The 26,661-nt window shown below is 38.2% G+C and overlaps 2 protein-coding genes across 2 annotated transcripts in view; one reads left to right on the forward strand and one right to left on the reverse strand.

The window, feature by feature from the left end:
- LOC137945985 (adenylyltransferase and sulfurtransferase MOCS3) overlaps positions 1-21,109 on the reverse strand; it is a 35,062-nt gene extending 13,953 nt beyond the window's left edge. The window contains exons 1-7 of the mRNA XM_068792116.1: positions 20,783-21,109; positions 20,275-20,367; positions 19,929-19,984; positions 13,152-13,216; positions 12,927-13,001; positions 12,738-12,816; positions 2,570-2,608 (exon numbers count right to left, since the gene is read on the reverse strand). Of these exons, the coding sequence (XP_068648217.1) occupies positions 2,570-2,608; positions 12,738-12,816; positions 12,927-13,001; positions 13,152-13,216; positions 19,929-19,984; positions 20,275-20,367; positions 20,783-21,026 (651 nt within the window). The 5' untranslated portion in view covers positions 21,027-21,109. The remainder of the gene's footprint in view (positions 1-2,569; positions 2,609-12,737; positions 12,817-12,926; positions 13,002-13,151; positions 13,217-19,928; positions 19,985-20,274; positions 20,368-20,782) is intronic.
- Positions 21,110-23,438: 2,329 nt separating this feature from the next.
- LOC137946622 (pentatricopeptide repeat-containing protein At4g39530-like) lies at positions 23,439-24,240 on the forward strand. Its single transcript, XM_068792951.1, has 2 exons — positions 23,439-23,505; positions 23,675-24,240. The coding sequence occupies exons 1-2, from the start codon at positions 23,439-23,441 to the stop codon at positions 24,238-24,240; spliced, it is 633 nt and encodes a 210-aa protein (XP_068649052.1).
- The last annotated feature ends 2,421 nt before the right edge of the window (positions 24,241-26,661 follow it).

Below are 26,661 nucleotides of genomic sequence, written 5' to 3' on the forward strand. Positions count from 1 at the left end.
TTGAAGGTGACTCAGCAAATGTGATAAGCAGGATGAAAAGAAAAAGTCTTCAGTCACCTAGGAGACACAAATGTATGTTGATGAGATATCAGTGCTCTGCTTCCAACTCACTGTTGAATGGCAACACATACTCAGGGAAGCCAATGATATTTCTGATTCTCTTGCTTAAAAGGGAGTCTCTCACCCCTCCTTAGAGCCCCCCCTTGTCGTAATAAATCTACTCTTTTTATGTACATTGTTTTTAATAAAAGTCAAGCACCATTTCAAAAAACAAAAGGTGTAGATTGCATAGTCTTACCAGTATTTACGGTGTAGTATCATAAAAAAAAGGTCATCATCATCCATCATCTTCAAAAACATGAGCAAAATCATCCGCGTGAATCCTTTCATTCCATTCTGAGCTCTTATTTCTTAGTCCATTGATAGGTTTAGCCTTCTCTCAAGTCATTCCTCACTACTTCCAACTACATTATCTGTACTTCTTACCAGTTCATCAACCAGTATTGACAAGACCCTTAGCAACAATGCACCAAGTCTCCAGCGAAGATGCCCAGATTTTGGAATAACTCTTGTTTTCATATGTACTCATGTCACTCCTAAGAGTTCTCTAAAATTGTAAGTGCCTGGTTTTACTGCATATTTATTTCAACATTTTCATCTTTACCACCCCCTTTCCTGTATTAATTGGTTCTTCACTGCCCCACATTCTCTCCATAAAGCATGGTCTGTCAACTTCTTATATGCGAAATTATTTTTCTCTCTAGTTGTTTGACATGGTATTAAAGGGGGTAACTTTACGTGGTCCTCCACCCAAAACTATCCTCCTTAAAAAGCCACAAAGTGGGTCACAAGTGAAATGGAGTGTTAACAGTAGTTCTACATTTCAAAAAAAAAAAAAAAAAAAAAAAAGAGTAGTTCCACATGGATCAAATATTAGAAAGATCCAATGCTTCTCAGTTGGGTAGAGAATTCTAACTTAGCTAGTCATTTTGGGATGGACCCGGATCCAACTTTAACAAGGATCATGCTATCATGAACCTTTCTTTCATATGATAAACTGAGGCTTTGTATTTATTTCTTAGGATTAGCATGCCTTCCTTAAACCATCTCTCATAAAGTAATAGGCAAAACAAAATATTAGTAATAATGCTACTGAAAAAATGTTTCAAGTGATCTGAACCATGACACCCTTAAACTTATGACCAATTGGATTATACCAAGGTTTAGATTCTATGAAACTTTGAATTCTCATGGTTAATGCCACATCATCTAAATTGATGCCTAATAAATGATCCTTCTAAGCAATAAAGGCCAGTAGATCATTTAATCACAACTTCAATTGAGTGGTAAAGTTTTTAACTTGAAGAAAAATTAATAAGATCAAAGGATTAAGTGCTTCCCAACTTGACACATACTGCATTTATTATTATGATTTACTTATTATGAAATAGGGAAAGAAGGCTAGACTGAAGTCCAGCCAACTATAGCTACATCCAACTTTACCTTAAAAAATGTAGATTATTTACAAGAATGTCAATTACTTTATTTTTTGAAAAAGAAAAAACTAAAGTAATTGACATTCTATCACAACAATATCATTATCTCTATTTTATCATTAAAATTAAAATTAAAAAATTGACAACTCAAATGACCATCAACAATGAATCCATGGGTAAGAAATAGATGTAGAATAAAAAAATCAATGTTTTAAGTCATCTAAATCAAATTTGATGGTCAAATTAAAGTTAGGTGATGGACTTAGGTCCATACTCCTTTTCCCTTATTCAAAAAAAGGTAGTAAAAAGTTAATTCAACAAATTTTTTACTTTACTTTCTAAGAATTTCTTGACAAGTTATGGGATCAAGGCATTTTATCTGAATCACTTGGTATCATCTAAAACGAATGTAGAGAATGATATATCTCAGAATTCTTTTTTCCTCAACATTGATTATGCTTGTACATAGTTAGAAGTTATAAGTCAGCCTTTATGAAGTCTTGTTTATTTTCTACGAAAGTCAGTTCCTATAGAAAATAGTTTCTAGGGTTTAAGGGAGAGCAAGGCCGTAGATGTAATTTAAAAATATTACAAATTATAAATGGGGAAGAGGAGTCTCTACCCTAGTCTCTCCACCACTTTTCTCTCCTAAAAAATTGACATATACCCCTTTTCATGGTAAGGTTTAAACCAAACACATCATATTAGAAAATCCCCCACGTGGCCGTTTAGCCAAAGGCACAATTTAATATATCTTAAAATTTTCAGTTGCCTAACACTTGTTCCAGTCTAAGACAAAACGCCAGGTCATACAAAAATATGCAGTCTAGCAAGATGCTAGACTATGTTTTAAAGAGAAGTTTTTGGGTATTGCAAGCTAAATTACATTTTTATTATTCACTAATATGCAGCCTTGGTGGACTTAACAAAATGTAAGGAAACGAGCATTAAAAGATTCAAAACTAAGGGAAAAAGAAAGTTCTGATATGAGATATTGGACTCTCCAAGCAATAACAATTTTATGAAAATGAAAACAAATACATAATGAAAATGGTTGGTAATCACATGCTCACCTGGCCTTCCAATCCAATTGCTGCACCTGATACAAGAGGCTGCCAGGACAAAGAAAAGAGATGTGTGAAAGTGGAAAAGACAAACACTTAGAACTAAACAAAGAAGAGAATGGAAAAGAACTGCATCTCATGCCATACATTTTTAATCCCCCCCAAAAAAAAAACACGAAGTTGATTCTCCATCTGACAAACATTGAAAGGTAAAAAAAAATTCGATGGACAAAGTAAAACCAAATAAAGTAGAAACTTAAAGCACTCCTAACTGCATCCAGAAGCAAGAAGGAAGAAGGATTACTTTGCATGGTCACAAGGGGGAAGGGGGTTCCCGATAGGGCTGTCAATGGGGTTACGTTCACCCAAAACCAAACCCAATAGGTATACATTAAAAACGCAATAACACATTGGGTTTATATTGGATTCTTAATGGATATCCAATAATGAGCTCTCAAGAGAGGAGAGAATCACTTGCTTCAAAGAATCCCGTTATCGAACTTGTTCTTTGCTTTGAAGGAAACAGGAGTAAGGGAACCTGTTAGAAGGCATTGAAGGAAGAAGGGTTGTGTGCAAGATTTCACCAGGCCCAGGTTCTTAGAGTCACCACTTGTGCTGTTGGCATTACCACTCCCATGGAACATGGCCATCCAGCTTACACTAAAACCAGATGTCGTCAGGAGTGAAAGAGAGGAGGAAACATAGGCAATTGATGTATTAAAGGAAGTGAGGGACCTCTTTGCAAGCTGTTGTTGTACATATGGCAACTGGTGGTATTCAAATAGTTCTAAATGGATATCCAATAAGCATAGTGGGTTCTTAATGAGAAACCTATTAAGAACCTGTTAACAATAATAATTTTAATTAAACACACCATAAATTAAAATGAGAAAAATGCCTTTACATACTCTCTAATTAACATAATATAATATAACAAAAATACCATTGTATATATATATATATGTGTATTTAATATAGTATAAAATAACAAAAGATAGCCTTGTGTCACAAGTGCAAGCATGTATAGTGCGCATGGGAACATAAGCATATGTGAGATGCGTGCATGTGTGGGCCCAAACACATATAAGTCTAGTATAACACATTTGTGTGAATGCGATGGGCCCATGTGTGCACGCATTTATGATGTGGAGCCGCACGTGTGTACATAGCCCACACATGTGTGCAATCACACGTGTATTTGTGTGCAGCAGTCACACGTATCCGTGTGCAATAACACGTGTTTATGTGTTTGGGCTTTCATGTCGTATAAATTAGAGAATGTCTAAGGGCGTTAAGTATGTATATGTGTAGGCCCACAAATGCATATGAGTGTGGATTTATGTAGGCCCACGTGTAATTGTGTGTGTGAGAGCATGTGGTCAACAAGTGTGTAAGAGTGAATGCATAAAGGCCCACAAATGTAAGTTTGAGTTGTGGGCCCTATTTAGTGTGCATGATTGTGGGTGGGCCCATGTCTGCATGATTGTGTGTAGGCCCATGTCTGCATGATTGCGTGTCGGCCTATGTGTGGGGGCCTAGATGTGTATGACTGCGTGTGGGCCCATATGTGTATGATTTTGTATGTGTAATGTGTGTGTTTGCATGCATAAAGTGAGTGTAAATGAGTATAAGCCTGGTTGTCAAGCCGCTAGATTGAGTGAGGAATGACTCCTAGAACCTCAGCATGGAGCCTAGCTTACTTCAGACAAAAAGTAGGGTAGTCAGCCTTCCTGAACAAGAAGAAATGAAGCAAATGGAAGAGAATGAAGCAAATGAAAGAGAAACAAGAGTATATAAGGCCTATTTATAGGCTATAGAGGGATAAGCCAACCCTTATCCCTTATCTACATCTACCCAATACAGATCTGCCACATAAATGATAGGGTTAATCTCTTTATTCAAATTTAAACTAAGCATTATCGTGTATGCCCTAAATAATTTCTAAAGATCCAATTCAAAACCATTTGAATTGATCCTTATTCAAAATTCGAATTTAAATCCAGCCAGCCTACCAACCAACCCGCCGGCCAGCCTGCCAACCAAACTGCCAACCAGCCAGCCCGCTGCGGCTATTGGCCCAATTGCCTGCGCACCTAGCCCACGCACAACTTCATGCCCATGTGCACCTTTGGGCTTAGGCTTCATCCACACACTCATGTCTGTAAAATTTTTGCGCCTGTGTTTGTAATGCCTTGTCTCACGAAGTCATCTGAAGCTGCTGCTAACTTTGGTAGGTCATCTCTCATAGGACTCTGGAAAGCCCTTTTTGGCTGGGTTGGTTGTGCTCACAACTTTGACCATCCCGCGTCTGTCTTCAGCTATGTTGGTTGTGCCACATCCGCCCACGTATCACTAGGCCACAAGCATGTGTATGTGGGAATGTGTTTGAGTGTGTGTGATATTTTATATTAAAAATTCAATTAAAAAATGTATATGTGGTATCTAATATTAGCACTCAACCCAAAATGTCAAGAACTTGCTTAATGTGTTTTATACAAAACCATTAACCTATTGGGTAAAACTGGAACTGAACCTGGTAAGAAATGATTACCCAATATGACTCTTATCAGCTACCCATTTCTGAACGTTTTTGTTTAGGTTTTCAACTAACAAGTCGAGTTTGAACCAATCGACAGCCCTAGTTCCATAGTGAGGCATTGGGTTCAAGTCTTATTAAGGCATGGCCTGTCCCTAACCCTCACGATGGGTTTGGCCAAGATTGTATTCTATGGTGTACACTATGCTGTAATCTACGCTTGCTTTGCTATTTCAATACAAGCTTTTTTTTTTTTTGAAAAAAGGTGTGAATATATTACTGAGAGAGAAAAATACAAACCATACTAAACAAGACCATCCTCCACAACAAGTTGTTGGAGAAAAACACCAGTTTTAGCCCGACTATCCGCCAAGTGATTTGCGGATCTAGGAATATAATTTCACTTGCATTGTATTTGGGAAATTAAAGTACATATATCATCAAAAATATCCCAATGCCGCCATGGGGGTTTGCATGTCTTCTTACACCAACTGATAACAACTTGCTAATCGTATACAAGCTAATCGTCAATTTCGAAAAAAAATAATCTTATTAAGGCATGGGGTTCAAAATTCGAAAAGGATGGAGGATTACTTTCCATTGTGATTACATGGCATAGTAGTACCACCTGGCAACATAGCCACCCAATCATTTTTTTCTTTTTTTGAACATGTTAGAAAGATATCATTATAGAAGGATAAAGTTTAAAAAAAGGCCAAATACAATACATAAAGCGAAGAGGTTCAAAAGGCAAACAACATCACATCAAATAAAACAAGAAAAAAAGAGATGTAAGAAAATCAACTAAAGAGTATTTTGGTCATTACATGATCGGATATTTTATATTAAGGCATTATCTTGTTCAGCATGTTTGATTTAGTCAGTGTACAAATTTTTATATTCATAAGAAGAGTAGAGTGAGAGTTATAAGAGAATAAGTGTTTTCTATGTAAGAGGGGCATTTTTGTCATTTTTGTGATTTATGAAAACCTAATAAATAGTATTGGGGGTCGTGCACAACCCCCAACGCAGCTCATTCAGAGTGTGTGCCTCTTTTCTCTCTTCTTTCTCTCACTCTCTCCTTCTCCTCTCTCTTTCTAGATTTTTCATGTATCAGAGCAGTAATCGTTGCTAGGAGTACATCTTAGCCAGAAAACCTCCTCTTTATCTGGGTGTCTTCACAAAATCAAAGTTTTTCAAATCTCCTCGGTGTCTGGTTGGTAAAAATTCATTTTTTCTCTTTTTTCTTCTGCCATAACCTTAGGGTTACTGTTTCTATCACCCTTTAAAGGATTATTCATACTTTGATTACCCAAAAGGGGCTCTTTTTTAAGAGATCTTGGGATGTGCATCAATTATCCCTGGACCTGTGCCTGTGTCATTAGTTTGCATGTATCAATGTCAGCCCTAATTGTAGTTTATTCTTGAAGGATCTTCTATCTATTTGATATATGGTGTTGATTTAAGCATCTATCACTTGCGCACATCTCATCCCTGCCCTACCCCTAATTTTTAGGAAGTGGGGCCCACATCTTGGAATTTGCAAAAGTATTTGGATATTGAAATTGAATATTTTTGGTGAATTTATACTTACTCTATGGCTGATTTGGGTGAAGTTTATATACCATCTAGCAATATGGGTGGATATGATGGCAAATTATAGTGTTTATGACATTTGAGAAGTTGACAGGACAAAATTATCTTAATTGGGCCAGGTTGTGAAAATGTTCTTGAAGAGAAGGAGGAGGACAAAGTACATCAGAGATGATCCTCCAATCCCAACGACTGATGATTGGGAAGCTAAAGACAACCAAGTTATGACTTGGATTGTCAACAATAGTGATTCAATATTAAGGAACCATGTGATGCATTGTGAAACAGCAAAGGCTATGTGGGTTTTTTTGGAGTATCTATATGCTCAAGAGAGTAATTTATCCAGATTTTATGAATTGTACACCAATTTCTTTGGTTTGAAAAAAGGGTAAAACAATTGTTACACAATATTACAGTGCATTTGTGGACTCTGGCAGGAAATTAATGTATATCATCCATTTACTATGGATGAACAGGAATTAAGAAAACAACAGAACCAACTATTGGTGGCGAAGTTTCTTGATGGCCTAGGTGGAGAGTTTCTTAGCTTCATAAGAGGTACCTTCATTACCCACTACTTTCAACAGAATTGTGAGGGCAGAAACAACTTTGGTATCCAATGAAGAAAAAGGAGGTAAGGTGACAGATGTTGCTGCACTTAATACTTTGGGACAGGTTATGGGCGAGGTAGAGGTAGAGACAGTTCACGCAAAGGTCGAGACAAAGGTTATGGTAAGTCCTAGAGGAAGTGTCCCCATTGTGGACGAAATCACCATTACTCTGATAGATGCTAGATAAAATTTGGAAAGCCTGCTTGGGAAAACTATACCAGCCATGAGACTAGTGGAAAAATCTCAGAGGTTGTTGCTTTTGTCCCCTCAGGGGGGAGCTAATGAGGTACAAAAACAACAGATTATGCAGCATCTAGCTCAGTTATCAATTGGTTCATCCTCAGCATCTATGGTTCATGCTCCTACTCCTACTGCTATTCTGGCTACTTCAAGTATGTCCACGCTTCATGTGTCTTCTTTTCCTACTTGGGTTATCGATTTCAAAGCTATTGCCCACATGTCAGGTATGTCATCCTTGTTTTCTAACATGAAAGAGTCATCATAAATAAAGCTAGTAAAAAAAAAAAAAAATTGACACAGTGATGATTTTATTACGAAGCAAAGCAAGAGAATACATCAAGGGAGGCCTCCCCTTGCAACAAGAGATTGCAGGTAGGGACCCAATTTAGCATTGGCTGATCCAAGAACATGAGACCAAGTACAAGTGGTAGTGGAAACAATGTCCAAAATATAAATCAAGCAAGTAAATTTAGCCGATGATTCTATTTCCTCAGTCCAGGGTGTTAGGACTGTTACACGTGCATCGTTCGTGTCTCCTCAATCTGCTTTACTAGTTCCAAAATTTCAGCTAAAGCTGTTGTCAGTGAGTCAATTAACTAAACCTATCAAATTGTTCTCTGACTTTTTATCCTACTCATTGTCTATCCCAGGACCTCGCAACGAAGAGGACGATTGGTTCCGCACGTAAGAGAGGTAATTTGTATTATTTGGAGATCCACTTGCCAAATAATACACTACATGCATTTCATACATCTGCTACCTCTTGCCAGTGGCATTTGCAACTAGGTCATCCTTCGCCGGCAAAACTGATTCCAGTCTTTCCAGAATTTCCTTCCAATCTTACACTTCAGTGCAAGTAGGGTGGCATCGAACTGAGCCAGTTCGCGAATAGCTCGAGCTCGGTTCGGCACCGGCTCAGTTCGGTTCAAATATTTTCGATCTCAAATTGAATTCGAGATCGACTTTCTGACTCGTTTAAGTAAACGAGCCAACTCAAACGAACGGCGGTTTGGTTTGCAAGCTTGGGAGTCAACTCCTTTACTTAAACAAGCGGCCAGCAACGGGACCGGGATGGGGCGGCGGGAGTCTGAAGGGAGTCGAGGGACCGATTTATTCGGCCTTCAACTTTGAGTCTTCAAGCTTCTCCTGGACAGGCATTTTGTCGAGACAAGAGAGTAGAGCATGTCTCTGGATTCTGGAATGAGATCTTGGGTATGATGACAAACTCCTTGGCACCTTGGGTATGATTATCATGAGTAGGCAGAGATGAGGCAACGTCCAGGGTGGATAGACCCTCATCGAGATAAGGAAGAACAGTCTCTCTGAATTTCTCTCGTAACTCTTCTCCCATTCCGGACGGAAGAGAAGAGCCTTCATGGGACAACTCCTGCACCGATTCTCTAAATTGGGTTTTTGAACACCTTCTCACTCATACTCGACAACTATTATATGGTGGCCTTCCTTGACGATCAAGTTTTCCTTGGGATACTCTTGCTCTTGTGATGGCAGAGACCAGACGGTAGCGGCGAAGAGGGTGGCAATGAGAAGTGAAACAGCCAAGATGTTCATCATTTTTGCCATTTGTTTTGTTTCTCTGTTTGAAGGTTACAATCGTACTAAGGGCATCATGTCTTCTGACATCTTCGTGTTGGTTTGGAATTTCAAAATGCAATCAAGGTGAACACCATGTAAAATGTAGCTTCCCTCAATTGCCGCCACGTATCTAGTGAGACGACACGTAGTCCGAAACGTGTCATTAAGGAGCTCGTCTTGGTGCGAGGAGATCCGAGAATCAGAGGAACGACTAACACTAGACAAAGGGAAGTGAATTAACTGGACAGATTTCATTTGTGTAGCCAATAGTGACCTATGTCTACGAAATGGCAGTAGTGATTTGTTCTAAAAATAATATATAGTTTACTAAATTTTAATTAAATAAAATTTCAAAAATATTGGGGACACGAAACGCATTCCATTCGCATCCTGGAATCCAGAGACGCCTGTTTCTTCTAAAATTTTTGCAAGTCCATGTTCTTAATTATGCCCTAATGTAAGATGTGATTTGCAAAACATTTAGAAGTTCTGTGAGGCTCTATTCAAAAACGCCATTTCTCCAAGATTAGCGAAGCTGAAGCAATTGATGTTCTTGATACTGTGAAGAAAAAGAGAGAAGACTTGCCTTTAAAATTTCTCCATCCGCCATTTCTCCCTTTTTGTGAGTTGTGAAGAAGTGTCATTTTTTAGAGCTGTTAAAAAATCGACATAATCTATTCGCCATTTTTCCTTTTCTTCACAGTATAGAGGGCCACTAATCTTTAAGTCATCATTTATTGAAAAGGTCACGAATCAATTCTTAGAGATTACTAGAATCTGTTAATTGCATCAAACTTCATGATTAAGGCTTAGGAGCTTTCGCAATGTTATCGCTCTTCATGTTTAACACTTACAAAATCCTTAGGTGATAAGAAAGAAAAAAAAAAGTGTTTTGCATTGGCTTTTGTTTCCTTGACTACTAGCTACGTGCATTGTAAATTGTAATATCATTTGGTCTTCATTTATCCACTTTTAAAAATATTTTAGTTGATCTCCTTGATTTCTTTAGGCTATGTGCTTGCATTCATTTTAGCCCTTATGACTAGTTGGTGCTTCCTTCGATATTGTTATTTCATTCAAATTTTTGTGTTTGATTATTGAACAAAGTTTATTCATAATTTTATGAGTGTTTATAAATAATTTTAAGTAGAGCGTATAGACAATTTTAAATAGAGTTTATGTACAGTATTTATGTACGATTTTATGCAAAGGTTATGCATAAGTTTATGATTTTATTTTATTTGTATTTTATGAAAACTTTTAAATGTAGGTCAGAGCTTTAAACCGGCTCGAGCTCGAGCTCAAACTCGATTAAAATTCTTGGACACGAGTTCGATTTCAATTTTAGGCTTGAAGCTAAACTCGAGTTCGAAGTATTCGAATCAAGTCAAGCTCGAACAAATGTAGGTTTGAGCTTGGCTTGGCTCGATGCCACCCCTAAGTGCGAGTCATGTCAATTGGGCAAGCATCACCGAGGTAATCTCACCATTGACGCTGAGCGTGGTGATGTGGTTGGCTCTTCTCCGTGTAGAGGCAACTGCATGGAAGAATTTAGTATTGGCATCCCCTCAACGAGCCACTTAAATCTTGCACACTGCTTCCAGTGCATGAACTCACTATGAGCGAAGAACTGCATTCACCCTTGGAGGGCATAACTCTGGGTTACTTCCAAGGAAGAGAGGTTTCTAGATTCCTCCTCATAATCAAGAGTGGAAATCTGAGATAGGACAGAGGCTCTCTAGGCTGAGGAAGAGGTCTTTCTTGCAGAGGCCCAAGATCGTAGCAACAGCTTCAACATCTTGAGCTTGGCTGGGAAACTCCACCCGTTCGGGCAAGCCACGACCATCCTCTCCCAGAAGGACTGGATAGATTTATCAAAAGAGGGGTCCACCATCCAAGCATTGTTGAATCTGAAAGGCGGAGGGGGGGGCAGCTGCCGAAGTGGGTATCTACCATAATCAACCAATGATTCGAAACGACCTTATTGAGAACTTTGCATGTGGCATTGTTATATAATTGGAGACAGTCGTTGTTGGCTAAGAAGCAGTCAAGCTTGGAGAGGACGGGGGGGCTGCCTGCCATTTGACCAAGTGAAGGTCTTCCCGGATAGGGTAACCTCATCAAGATCCCAGCTGCCAATAAAGTCTACAAATAACCTCATGGAGATAGTGATTCTCCGGGCGGGGATTTTTCAAGGCAGAAGCGGATAACATTGAAATCTCCCCAAGTATCAGAGGAATGGGCCACCTCTGACAAGTCCTCAAAAGGTCATCCCAGAAGAGATGTCTCTCATGGTGTCTAGTAGGACCATATACACCCACAAGGCACCAAATGTTCCCCGATCCTTTTGTCTCTCAGCTTGATTCCAAGGGAGTAAGTACCACAATAACGATCGAGCACCTCAATGGTATTAGTGTCCCACACCATCAGAATGCCGCCAGCCGATCCAATCGCATCTACAGTGTTGTAGCTAAATCTGATGTAGAAGCGGAATACATGCTATTGCACATACCGATAGTGAGTCCATATGGGTGAAATCGGTTTCTAGGGAGTTAGGCTTCCATCATAATAAAATCATAATTATGTTCTGTGATAACCAGGCCGCTATATTTATCGCCAACAATCCAGTTTTTCATGAAAGAACAAAATACATAGAGTGGATTGTCATTTTGTTAGAGATGTTGTGATGAAGAAAGATGTGATCACCTCCTATGTTCATTCAGCTGGTTAACTCGGAGATGTCTTCACCAAGGCATTAGAAAAGCATGAATTTATAAGCTTTTGTGACAAGCTAGGCCTCGTGGATATATATATGCTCCTATTTGAGGGGGAGTGAGAAAATCAGCTCATGGGTATTTTGGTCATTTTACATGATCGGATATTTTATATTATGGCACTATCTTATTCAGTATGTTTGATTTAGTTAGTGTACAAATTTTTATATTCATAGGAAGAGTAGAATGGGAGTTATAAGGGCACAAGTGTTTTCTATGTAAAAGGGGCATTTTTGTTATTTCTGTAATTTATGATTTAAAACCTAATAAATAGCATTGGGGGTCGTGCACAAACCCCAACACAGCTCATTCAGAGCTCGTGCATCTTTTCTCTCTCTCTCTCTCTAGATTTTTCATATTTTCACATAGGAACTAACACTAATCAAGAGCAACACATTCCCCACTACAAAGCATTGTTGGGAGGAACTGGCCATAGTTAAAATTAGCAATGCCATAGGTAGTAATAGGGGAATGACTCCAAGTGAAGATCAGCTGTATAATGATGACCTCAATTCCATCAAGAATGTGAAGATGGCCAGGCCAAGGAGATTTTCCCAGAGGCCCAGCAGCTGACAGCAGATGATCTAGACAATAATCTTCATAAAATGGTTAACAACATTAAGATCAATGGCCTGATTATCCAAAGTAAGCATGTATGTGCAGTCCAGATCCCGCAAAATTGTCTTGAACCTTGAAGAGGTGATCATATATATTTCTATGAATCCAACAAAATTTTAATTGCCTAGAACTGCAAGATACCAAGGTACCATCAGAGTGGACCACAGAGGTCAACACATAAAAATAAAGAAATACGCAACAAGAATTTTTACCTTCCCCAACACAACACAGCAATCATTAATCATGTATCTGCTAGGAGCATTGTCTGTTGCATCTACCACCACATCATATCTAGTAAAATGCTTGTAATGTGGAAAAACAGTGACACTGTTTTTTGTTGAAGAACATTATTTAAACATTATCAAGTTCAAATACTTAATGGCAAACTTCGGGAAGGATACTTGCTCACGATATCCAAAGCATTGGCTGCTTGCAATGCTTCTTGGTGCTCCACAATCTCAACAGTGGAATTAATCCTGAAAATTAAATGATCAACCAAATCAAAGAAAAAAATATACTTGAAGAAAAAGGTCGGCAACACTAAATATTTTATGAATATTTCAACTTAGGACCCAAAGAACTGCATGAAATCTCCCAGTTGTGCACAAATAGTTCCTAGTACATACGCACGACAAGCAGCAGCAGCAGATTTGACTTTGGACTGCCCAATATAGCCTTCAGTGTGAATAATCTGGTTGAGAAAAACAGCATGGGGAGAAAGAGATAACGACTTAGAGATGATAACAGATTACCATCAAAAACTAAATGATCAAGCTACCAATATAAAAGATAAAGAGGGGCAAACACTAGGAAGAACCAATTAGATATTTCACTAATTCCCTTCCTTTTTTTTTTTTGAAATGACGAATTCCCTTTCTTAGGTGGAAACTTTTTCTTTTGAATGTTGTGTACTTGTATTAACAAATAAATAAATAAAACGAAAGTACAATGGAGGCCAGAGTTTCTTAGGTAGTAATACTTACTATTTCTTGCCTTTTAAGCTTCTCAAGATTAGTTATAAATATAAGATCTTTGGAATTCAGTTTTTTGCTTTCTCCATCACCTTTTTCTATTTTTACAGTTATATGCGAATAAGAGTTATAATACATGAAAATCGAACTAAATTTCACCCTTACCAATTATGAGCACACACATACTCAGATTAGATGTGCCACGCAAGCATTGATCAGGATAAGAAATCAGGATATGAGAAAAAATTTATGGGTAAATCCGTGACTATGAATTCAGGTTTTCTTCCTCGTTTATGGTTCTTCTCACTGTCCTCCTTCATCTGGAACTGGTTCAAATTTTTTAGCACAAAAATTGTGCAGATATGATTTCTCCCCAAAATTGTTGATGGTGACATTCTACTTTTTTGCATGATTAGGACAAGGTACCCTATTTCAGCTGTGTTCACAAATAGGATTTTAGTTTAACAGTGAAGCCATTGGAAGAATTTTGAAAAATAAAGAACTAATTTAAACTTGGAATTTTCCAAAACAAATTGCAAATTGGTTTGCACTGGATTTGCAACTGGATCTTCAAAAGGATTTCCAAATCATGAAAGATAACTTGAAATGAGACAATATAAAAGATCTCAGAACTTTTCTAACTACAGACAAAACAAGATGTGTAGTCCAGGATATGATGTGGACTTTATAGTCTCTTCGCTCCCACTTCTTACCTAGAAACTTACTACTACTAGGATTCTCATTTTCCTAACAAGTCTACTAAACTTAAATTAGAGTTGAACTTTTTAAAGCAAATAACAACAAGCGTTCTCATGTCAGACTGCCGAACCGTCCCTTTTTCCAAACATCCCATCGCCACCCTTGGGAAACCTCCCGCCCTCGTCCTCATGTCAGACTGCCGAACCGTCCCTTTTTCTAAACATCCCATCGCCACCCTTGGGAAACCTCCCGCCCGTCCTCATGTCAAACTGCCGAACCACCCCTTCTTCCAAACATCCCATCGCCACCCTTGGGAAACATCCCCCGCCCGTCCTCATGTCAGACTACCGATATCAAAACATTAACATCACCTTTTGAACTTCCCGCCCTCACACACCCCCCCCCCCCCCCCCCCCCCCCGCCTCTCGATATGCCCTCGACTACTAAACCCCTATATGTCCCATCCTCCCTCCACGACAACCAAAACCTTTCGCCATCGTCACATCTTTCTCTGACTTACCCAAATCTCGAAGCCCGATCTCTCACTTCATACCCTGAACCTCCATCACCCTTCATCACTTCACATGTTATTTCAACCTCTCTACCCCTGGCCCGCAACCTGAAAAAACAACCCACTCATAACACCTCGTTTACTCCCCCAGTCACCTTTCTGACTCCGCCACCCTCGAAACAAAGCAACACTCTTCACCCCATATCCTCCCTCGAGCCTCTAAAACATCTCCCTCCACGTCAACTTTCCTTTCCGATCAGGCATCTTCCACACCTAACAGAAATAACCTTTCGTATCCAAATTTCCGTAAATCCCCTCATTTCCCTCGAGCCCCGCACAACACAATTTCCAACCCAAAAAAATCCTTCTCCCTTCCAAAACCAGGCATAAAAATATCTTCGAAACCTCCCCCACCACATCACATTCCTAGACGAGAAATCTACCAGTACAATCCCATTCGGACTGACACCAGTCAGTCCGACAACTCGGCCAAATCACACAAAATCTCTGCCAATTCTGATACCGTCTGGGATACTACCTCCTTGCTTCCCAATACCCCCCCAAAACATATAAATTTCCCCCCCAGCCTCTACCTCTCCCTCGTTCCTTTACAAACATTCAAACCAAATCCCACCATGGAGGCGTCAACTTCTAAAAGCAGAACTCCCCTCTCCCCAACCTCTGATATGGCAAACCCTGAGAAAGAAAAAAAAAACGTTAACCACCCCACTCCACTTTACCTACTCCAGAAAAAAGCAAAAGGGGAAAGTGAAAGCCACCACCTCCCAACACATGAACATCCCCCTCATCCCCCCCTCACTGCCTCCCCCCCCCCCAATACCTCCAATGGAATACACGTATCCCCAGCCGCAAGCTCTACCTCAGTCCCTACCTGATCCAGCCACATTGTTCCCATCAGCCGACTTTCTGTCCCCTTTCTTCCTGGGTCCCCAGCCGCAAACTCACCCCGGCTGAGGATATCCTCCTTTTCTTGGAAGAGCAAGTAGTCGATCTCCCACCTGAAGAATACATCGAACTAGCTGAACTTGCCGTGATCTTCAGCTCTTACCCCGACGCTTCTCACCAGCCAGAGAAGGATATCAACCTGCCAATTTCTCAATGATTATCATGTCATGGAATGTCTGAGGAATTAGCTCACACTCCACGCGAGCTATCATCAAAGCCCTTATGGAATGTAAGCCAAAAATTGTACTTCTTGTGAAAACTTAACTACAAACTTTTGATTATTCTATTGCCCGTGAGTTATGGTATGACTTGGACCCAGCGTGGGCAACGGTTGATGCTATTGGGCACTCAAGTGGCATTCTTGTCCTCTAGGATCCAAAAGCTTTGGACGCTAACCTCAGCCAATTGGGGCAATACTCCATTGGTATCCGTTTTTACGATCATACCTTGGGCACGTCGTGGGGTCTTGTTGGTTGTATGGTCCTACTAGATCGGCTAATCGTGCATTTTTTTGGGAAGAACTATTTCACTTAGTCGACTTATGGGACCTGCCTTGGCTTCTAGCAGGCGATTTCAACTCTATTTTGCTTTGCTCTGAAAAAAGCCCTCCTGCTCCCAGAACCACCTCTGCAATGCGGGCCTTCTCCGACCTCATCTGTAGTCTTAATCTCTCAGAAATTTTTTTATTAGGGAAAAAATTCACATGGTCAAATTGCCAATGCCCTCCTATCCTCTCAAAGCTGGACCGCTTTTTGTTAACAATGATTGGCTTAATCTTTTTCCAAACACATTTGGCCAAGTTCTTAACAAAGTCAGTTCTGACCACTGGCCCATTCATCTCAATACTTTCCCCCCCTCTCGGGGACCTGCTCCCTTCCGGTTTGAAAACTCCTGGACTCTGTTGGAAGTTTTCAACTCTTCCATCCCGGTCTGGTGGGAAGAACTAAATCATCACCCAAATCCTGGATGGAATCTTGCCCTTAAACTGAAAGCTCTAAAGTTAAAAATTCGATTGTAGTCTATATGCTAATGTGCTACTACTGCTTCTTGGGATTTAGTTCGCCGTCGCATATCGGAGCTCGATCTACTTGAAGAACAAAGGTCTATTTCTTCCCTTGAGTTAAATCTTAGATGTCAATTAAATTCTGAACTCTCTAGTTTGCTTCGTTGTGAAACTATTCATTGGAAACAACGGGCAAGATTCCGCTGGATGGCCGAGGGGGATGGAAATACAAAGTTTTTCCATGCTATAGCCTCGGCCAGGAGGAGGGTTAACCGTATCACTTCTCTCTGCCATGGAGACCAAGTGATTACAGATAGCCCCTCCATCTCTGACATTTTTGTCAAGTTTTTCTCAGAATTGTATTCCGAAGAATGCTTCAACCGGCCGAAGTTGCCTCAGCTCGACTACTCGAGAATCTCCTTGTTTGAGGCTGCAGATATGGAAAAGCCCTTCAGCAATGAAGAAATTGAACTTGCAGCGATGAAGCTCCCGAAGGACAAAGCGCCTGGTCCGGACGGGTTTAATGGTGAGTTCTATCATAAGTTTTGGGATACCATCAAACAGGAAGTTTACGAATTTGTCCAAAATTTCCACCAAGTTGGCATCACTCACAAGGCAGTAGGAGCTTCTTTTATCGCACTTATTCCGAAAAAATTTGTTGCCTCTCGTCCCCAAGATTTTAGACCTATCAGCCTCACCACAAGTTATTATAAAATCATTGCCCGTTTGCTAGCTAACCACCTTCGGCCCCACCTCTCCAAAATTATTAGCCCTTGCCAAAGTGCTTTTATAAAAGAAAGAAACATTCTAGATTCTGCCATGGCTGCCCATGAGCTTCTTGACACCTTCAAAAAATCAAACAGACCAAGATTTGTTCTTAAAATTGAATTTGAGAAAGCCTTTGACCGTGTAAATTGGAACCTTGTTTATTACCTGTTTGATAGAATGGGTTTCGGGACTCGGTGGAAATTTTGGATGAGAAGCTGCATATCTACCCCATTTTTTTCTATTCTAGTAAATGGGACTCCTTGTGGTTATTTCAAAACCACAAGAGGAATAAGACAAGGTGACCATCTGTCCCCCTTCATTTTCACTCTCTTGGGGGTGCATCTTGCTTCTATGGTCGAATTTGCCAAAAGATCCGGCTGGCTCAATCCTATCTCAACAGATTCGGGCCAGGACATTCCTTTACTACAATATGTTGATGATACCATTTTTTCCAGAGAAGGCTCCTTCTCTCAAATCTCGCACTTGAAAGTTTTGCTAAATCTCTTTTGAGTTGTCCTCTGGACAGAAGGTAAGTTGGGCTAAATCTTCTATTTTGGGTTTTAATATTGACCCCTTGGTTCTCAACTCCATGGCGAATTATCTGGGTTGTACAGTTGCTTCATCTCCGGGTACGTATTTGGGTTTCCCCCTATCCTCTGCCTTGCCCTCGAAATCTTCTTGGCACCCCGTCATTGAGCGGCTGGAAGGTAGGCTCTCTTCCTGGAAAGGGAAATTCTTGTCTAAAGCTAGTAAACTCATCATGATCAAGTCCTGTTTACATGGTATTCCATCTTATTTTCTTTCCCTGTACCACTGTCCTGTCTCTGTCAGCAAGAGAATCGAGTTTCTGAAAAGACGATTTTTATGGGGAGGGCAAAACGGGGAAAAAAATATTGTCCTGTAAAATGGGTTGACCATTGTAAGCCTTATGCTGAGGGTGGTCTTGGGATTCGTGACACTGCAACAACAAACTCAGCTCTTCTTCTGAAATGGCTTTGGAAATTCAATATGTTTCCGTCTCTGATCTGGCGGAATATAGTGGCCGGTAAAGCAAACAATCCTTCGGATGGTGGACTGAAGGAGGAAGGTATAACAAGCTATCTCCTGTTTGGAAAAAAAAAGCAGCCTTGCTCCCTATTTTTAAAAAAATCCGTCAAGTGCTATGTGGGATTTGGAAATAGGATAAAATTCTGGACGGATTGGTGGATTGGCTAGGCTAGCCTAAACTCTAGCTTTTGTCAAATCTTTTCTCTTGCAAGGAACAATGAGGATTATATTTCAGTGGTCGGGCAAAACTCTGGTAACTGGAACTTAAATCTCCGTAGAGCTCTAACAGAAACAGAAACTCTTGAAATTGCTGATCTTATTACGAGATTATCTGCGGTTTGCTTCAGCAATACTCCTAATGCTCTAATTTGGACTCCTTGTCCAAAAGGTACATTCTCTACCTCAACTGCATATAAAACTCTTCTCACCCCTTGCTCAATCTAGTCACTCCTCTGCAATTGCGTGGACTTTACATGCCCCTCCAAGAGCAAAATTCTTAATCTGGACGGCTGTGTAAATATGCTCACTCGGTGTGGACCACTCTCGTCCACAAAATCGGCCTGCAGTACTGATCTTCTCAAAACCTCACAGAAACTAAGGCTAATCTCCCAAAACTTGGAAAACTTTTAATCTCTTGCTGCGTTGGTCACATCATCTGAGCCCTTTGGAAAGAGCGGAATAATCGAAGGTTTAATTAAAAATCGCTCCCTGATAATATTCTTAGCAATCAAGTTATTGGGCAAGTTACATCTTGGATTCGTATGAGAAAAGAATTTAAAATCCTTGAAGGAATCAACTTAAGAGAAAATTGGAATCTGGTTGCAAAAATGTCTTATCCCCCTCGACCTCCTATAATGAAGACTTGGTCTCCCCCCCCCCCCGGCCGGATACTTTAAACTAAACTTTGACAGAAGTGCATTTGGTTGTCCGGGACCTGCTGGCTATGGTGGGGTTATTCAGAATGATAAAGGGAATCTTCTCCTTTCTTTTGCTGGGTCTATTGGGATTTCAGATTCTACTACGGCAGAGTTATCTGGATTATTTAATGGTCTCAAACTGTTCCATCAAAGGATAGTAGGCCCATTATATGTTGAAGGCGATTCTCAAGTCGTTATCAGTTGGGGGACTAAGAAATGTAAACCGCCTTGGTGTCACTGGAATCTATTTGATGATGTATGTACCTTAACTTCTCAATTACAATGTACATGGAATTATATTCCTAGATCCGCTAATCACTTAGCGGATAAACAGGCTAAAACAGGTGTTTTTCTCTAACATCTTGTTAGGTTTGTATCTCTCTCTCTCAGTAATATACTTTCACACTTTTCCTCAAAAAAAAAAAAAAAACAACAACAAGCCAGCCTAGTTACTTAAATAGTTAAGATGAAAGAAACTCGAGTATTTCAAAAAGATTAAGAGGGAAATGTTAAGAGCATACCTGTCGATGCAAATTATTAAGCTCAACAACATCATGATCAACAAGACCCAAACGTCCTAAGAGAAAGAAAATGAATAATTACTATATGCAAATAGAAAAATGAATGTGAAAACTTTCCAACAGTCAGCTAGATATTATTCTCTGCATGGAACTATAGAATGCCCCCAAAAATCTGTCATGCTTTGCAGAAAGGGGTGTTTATAAAAATGTCCAAAAGATCACAAACAAAGTATGACTGTATGGTCATACACAATTTATTAATTTCAAGAAGAGACTGAAGAATCCAAAGTTTTTTTCCCAAAAATAGTTATAGCAATTACTTCACATGGAGAAACGAAAGGCTTACCAACGCCACAAGCAGCAAGATAGAACACAGCAGGAGAGCCCAAACCTCCAGCTCCAATGACCAATATGGAAGACTTCAAAAGGTTTGACTGCCCTATGATGCACCCAAGAGAAATATCCAGAAAGTTTACAAAATAGTACCGTGGAAGATGAGAAGCAACGAAAGCATTAGTTATAAATCCTTTCTAATTGTGAAGATAAGCCGTGCTACGCTCGATGTCCTTTCAAAGTGCTTCCCATAAAAGAAGGTCCAGCAACACAATTAAAAGGTAATTGAAATAATCAAGCATTTTCCATCATTCATTATCAAGGTATCCCCGAAGCAAGATGCTAATCTTTAGCCGACTAAAGAACTACTTTCTGAACCCTCTAGTTTCTGTACGCTCAAAATGGCTGTGTCCCTAATTTCCAATTCCCTCCAATTTTTTTCTCTCGCACTTCTATTTGTTTTTTGGATCTACGTAGTTCTGCAGCAACTAAAAGAGCGGGAAGAAAACACAAAAGCAGACCTCCTACTCCGAAAGCTGGAAGCAATAGATGGCGACTGTATCGGTAAATTTGCTCCGGCGATAATCCATGTTTGGACGTAGGATTTTCACGAAACGATTTAGAGTAAGGATCGTTCTCCTCAAGTGCGATTTTCTTCAAGTTAGATTCAAGTACCAAAATTTTACGTTCGATGTCAGCTTTTGCTGCTCGTAACGTTTCGAGCTCTCTGATAATGGAGGTCCTGACACTGCCGTTGGATTCCATTGTCCAGATCAATTACCGTCTCTGCGTAGGAAATTGACGAAGACGAATAGACTCCAGAAGAGAAGGGGCTTCAGAAAGTGGAAATTGGAAGACCAGGGCAAAGACTACACACACCTAAACTGGCGGTTTAAACGCATGGTTTTGCGACTCGGGATCAGGAGCCGCCGAGTCGGACAGGCGAGTCGACCATACTCATACTGAGTCGCCTTAAAATTTCTGCTGGGCGACACATTTAGAAATATTATTTAAAATTTTATAAAAAACTAAAAATAGATAAAATCTTTATTTTGATATATAATGTATTATATATAAATATTATAATATTATAATTTTTTTGGGCATAAACTTAGTGGCTCGTGTACAAGTACTTGAGAAAAAAACAAATATAAAGTGTAATAGTATAAGAGTCATTTTGATATTAATTTTTCAGTTCCAACTCATAGATCCTGACTCGATCTTATCCTCCAATGATTTTAGGATGTAACTCACCCAATCCTTTACCCAACTTGGTAGTATAACTTCCTACAAAGAGACTCAACCAAAAATAACATTTGAAAAATATAAACATTACTCAAAACAACTTAAATAAATATTTTCATTTGATATATAATATTTTTCACATAATTAAATAAATATAGTAACAATTTTGGGGGCATAAACTCCGAGTCAAATTGGAACTTATCGATCCAATGATAGAAATCCGAGTGAGTTGGAAGGGATTAAGCTGAAACAGAAGAGTATAGCAACTCATTATGACTCGACTCACCCAGTCCAAAATCTTATATGAGTCAAAGAGTCGGACAACTATGGAGTGAACACAATGTTTATTATTTTATTGAATCCAATTACTTGTTTTCCAATATAGAAAGAAACACATATATAAAGTCGATACGTGTAAATAAGCTAAATATAAAATAGTTTAGTAGACAACATTTAAATTTAATTATATAGCAAAATGTCAAATTTGTTCATTCATAACCTAAAAATAACTTAATGCAGCCTAGTAGATTAAAAAAATAACCATTGTAATTTAAAAGAATGATGAATTCTTATGAGGGTCAAAATCTACTGAATATCCAAATGTATAATTTGTAAGACCCTAGAATTTATATATAACCCTCCCTACTATTGTGATGATTGATCTTGACCAAAAGATTGTGATGATACTAATACTCGGTCATTTTCAAATGAATAGTTTTCTTCATTATCTTCATTATTTGTGTCCAAGTGTGAGTGAAACCATTGATAAAGTTTATCATTATCATCTAAAAGTGCCTTTTGAACTTCAGGAGTCTAAGGAACCAATGATTCATCTTTAATAAAAATGTTAACCAAGTTTATTGGATCCCAACTTTCATCGTTATTATTTCTACCATATCCTGAAGCATGTGCATTTCTAGTGTTCAACCGATTTGTGCTTCATGTTATAACAAAGATAGACAATATCGTTTGAATTATTCATCTTAAACCAATTTTAGGGGGGGTTAGTCCACAATGAAGTGGAATGAATTCCCCCCGCATTACCTAGGTCATCACAAATAAGGTGTTAGTCCAAAATGATTTGAATTGAAGCGAGATAACACCGTTTCATCTCCTCAGGCAAAAATGATGAAAAACTGATTCCGCCCTTTTTTTCAAATCATCCACTTACCTCGAGCGACAGCGTCGCTTCTCCCCCCCCCCCCCCGAAACTAAAAATCCCTCTCATTTCCTCTTCTCCTCTCCTCTCGCTCAGCCTTCGTCTCCAGACGAATTTTTTCGCCCAACCTTCTTCTCTCGTTTTCGCTCTCTCTGCTCCTCTCGCTCGGCTCTCGTTTTCGTTCTCTGCTCCCTCTACTCTCTCTTGTTATCTCTCGTTTTCGCCCCATCTCCCTCTCTCGTCTCTTTCTCTCTCGGCCTTTCTCTTCCTTCTCCCTCTCTCGTCTCCCTCTCTCTTTTCCCTCTAGGCCTCCATCTCTTTTCACTCTCGGCCTCCCTCTTCCTTCTCGTTCTCGCTCTTCTCTTTCCTCCTCCCCCGATTTCCTTCAATTTAACCTATTCCGGTTTCAATATCCTTCGATTTCCTTCAATCTTCTTCGATTTTCGACAGTTAGGCGTTGATTTCTTCCATTGGGCTTACATTTCCCATTCAGCGGTGATTTCTCCCAAATTTCAGAAGGTAATCCAAAACCCTAATTTTTTTTCAACTAATTTAGTGTTGTGTTTGAGTTAATTTTAATTTTTGTGCGTAATTTATCTTGATTGTGGCCAAATTTTGGGATGTAGGGTTAGGTTTTATGGGATTTAGGGTTCAAATTCGTGTTGATAGGGTTTAATTTCGGGATTAGAGTTGGGGTTTGGGACTTTTAGGGTTTTAAGGTCTAGGGTTTAGTTTTGAAGAGTAGCTTTTGTTTAGGGTTTAGTTTTGGAGTAATGCCTGATGAGTTTAGTATTTCAAGCAGCTTGAATGCTTGCACAGGTTCAGAGGACCTATCTCAGGGTAGAAGGATTCACGGATCTTTGATACGACTTGGATATGATGCTGATTCCTTTTCAGCCAATGCACTTGTTGATATTTATGCTAAATTAGGAGATATTGAAGCTGCTATGATGGTTTTTGAGAAAATTTTTGCTACCTGATATTGTTTCATGGAACACTCTTATTGCAGGTTGTGCTCTTCATGGTTTCCATGATCTACCACTGGAATTGTTGCAAGAGATGAAAGTGTTAGGCACAACTCCAAACATGTTCACTCTATCTAGTATTCTTAAAGCTTGTGCAGGCATGGGAATGATCGATTTGGGCAGGCAAATTAATTCACATTTGATCAAAGTGGGTTTTGATACTGATGTATTTGTCTATGTGGGACTTGTTGATATGTACTCAAAATGTGGTCTTATGGAGGATGCAAGAAGGGTTTTCAATTTGATGCCTATGCAGGATTTAATTTCTTGGAATTCTATAATCTCAGCCTACGTACAAAATTTGAATGATGAAGAAGCCATATCACTTTTCTGTGAGATGCAAAAAGAAGGGTTTAACTGTAACCAGACAACATTGTCCACTATTCTGAAATCAATTGCTAGCTTGCAGTTAATTGATGCGAGCAAAGAGATCCACTTATATGCTATCAAATTGGGGTTGGAGTCTGATGTTTATGTCACAAATAGTCTTATCGATGCATATGGCAAATGTCATTATACTGAGGATGCAAGGAAAGTTTTTGTCATTTAATACCTTTTTGTCATGTGTTTTATTTTTATTTATTAAGTATTTTAATTTATTAAGTATTTTTATACTATATATTTTGTTATTACAAAATAATATGTTTATTAATTATATTCATTTATGTTATTTTTAACTATTTTATGTAATTTAAATAATTTATTCTAGTCACACGTAATTAGTATATTAAGTTATAATAAACTGTAATCATTAATTGGTTTAATTATGCAATTTCTATAATTAATTAAATAATTAAATTTATTTATTATATCCCCTTATATTATTTTTTAATTTTTATTAATTTTATATAATTTATTTTAGTCACACGTAATTAGTATATTAATTTATAATGAATTTTAATCATTAATTGGTTAATTATCCAATTGCTATAATTAATTAAACCATTATGTTTATTTATTATATTCCCTTATGTTATTTTTTAATTTTTTTTAATTTTATATAATTTATTCATGTCACACGTAATTATTGTTTTAATTTATAATAAACTATAATCATTAATTGGTTTAATTATCCAATTGTTATAAATAATTAAACCATTAGGTTTATTTATTATATTCCCTTATGTTATTTTTTATTTTTTATTTTAATTTTATATAATTTATTGTAGTCACACGTAATTATTGTTTTAATTTATAATAAACTATAATCATTAATTGGTTTAATTAGCCAATTTTTATAATTAATTAAATCATTAGGTTTATTTATTATATTCCCTTATGTTATTTTTTTATTTTTTTTAATTTTATATAATTTATTGTAGTCACACGTAATTATTGTTTTAATTTATAATAAACTATAATCATTTATTTAGAAAAGGACACTGGAATCTGTTTTCCAAGCACTAACACTAGAATCTGTTTTCCAGCCACTTCAACTGGCCTGGACTAACACCCAAACATGAGTTGAAGTGGAAGCAATTCATCTCACTTCAATTCAATTTTTCACTTCATTTCCACTTCATTGTGGACTAACCCCCCTTTAGGGGTGGCATCAAATGGAGCCGGTTCACGGATAGTTCAAGCTAGCTTCAGCTCTGGCTTAGTTTCAATCAAGTTAACACTAGCTTAAGTAAACGAGTCGAACTCAAGCGAGCGGTGTTTCAATTCATGACCTCACGAGCCTGCTCATTCACTTAACCTTTAGTTCAGGCACTAGGCTTTAGTCTTCACTCTTCATCACTTTAGAACTTTGGAAAGTCAGCATTCGATGAAGACAGTTTCCTCCTCTCCACTTCTTCCCTCAGCACTAAGAGAGAGTGGGAAATCCTATGAATTTCACTCGATTACAACTCACAATTTGCCCTATTTTTGAGTGCCCCATTGCACTTATTTGATTCCATACCTATTAACAATATGTTCTTCATTGCTCAACCTCTTCCTATTTCTACCCTATTCCTTAGCGTCTTCATCAGTCAACCTATTGTAGTGCAATGTTGATGGAACACAATAGCAGTATAAGGTAAGCTTTCAATTCCATTCAACTATTATTTCCTGTTTATTCCTCTTTTCTCTAAGTCAGTGATTAAAGTTTTATGATTGTTTCATCATTAAACTCAATGGGTTTTAATGGCCTCATTCAGAATTTGCTTATATTATGAATTGTAAGATATAGTTAACCATATTTGGCTATCCGATATTTACAAAGGTTTAATTCGAAAATTATCCAAAAAAATCTACTTATATGTCTCTTATTTTATTTTATTTTTATCAAAATGGCACTTTTTCGTTAAAAAAAATTCTTTATAGTTTCCTTAAAAAAAAAACACAACATGTTTTTAAAACTTTAGACAAGGATATAAGAGGGCAACCATTCAAGGACGGTGTGGTTTTTTTGAGGCAAGAGAACAAAAACTCACTTCTTCTTGAATTTTAGTAGGAACAAGTTCAAGATAAAATTTATTAGGTTGGGTTCTATAAAACCCATACCCAATTTCCTCCTCTAGCCATCCCTTAGGTTAGTTAAGATGTAAAGTCAACAATTAATATTTTGTTGTGTTTCCCTTTATTGAATTTTATGATAACCAAATTCGTAGCAATTAATATTTTGTTTGATTTTTATCACATCAGTCAACAAATTTTGTGATCGACTCTCACCACTTGATTTGTGTGATACTGTTGTTGTTCATTATTTCTTGAAGTTGGATATGGTTGTCTTCACTAGCTTCTTTTATTCATGGATCATGACTTCCTATATATGATTTAATTTTTTCTTTTTATATTATCTGCCATTTGATGGGGGTTTTTTATAACTTAGTTTAAAAATAATTGGCTTGCAGTTCATCTTTGTTTTTTTGCATGTCTTTTTGTTTGGATTTCTATTCTTTATTTATGTTTTTTATTTGTATTTTTTCTTTTGTAAAAATATAAATGTCAACATCTTCTACTCATTTAACATATGTAGATAACACTA

Source organism: Aristolochia californica, unplaced genomic scaffold, assembly GCF_029961685.1.
Source record: "Aristolochia californica isolate CCGP_79_NKW_82.1479 unplaced genomic scaffold, dmAriCali1.0.hap1 SCAF_12, whole genome shotgun sequence".
NCBI lineage: Eukaryota > Viridiplantae > Streptophyta > Magnoliopsida > Piperales > Aristolochiaceae > Aristolochia > Aristolochia californica.

What these genes read in the sequence shown, in the direction of transcription:
- LOC137946622 (XM_068792951.1), top strand. Translation starts at nt 23,439, where the DNA reads ATGCCTGATGAGTTTAGTATTTCAAGCAGCTTGAATGCTTGCACAGGT. An exon ending in TTCAGAGGACCTATCTCAGG is followed by an intron (nt 23,506 to 23,674) that starts GTAGAAGGATTC and finishes CTCTTATTGCAG; the next exon opens with GTTGTGCTCTTCATGGTTTC.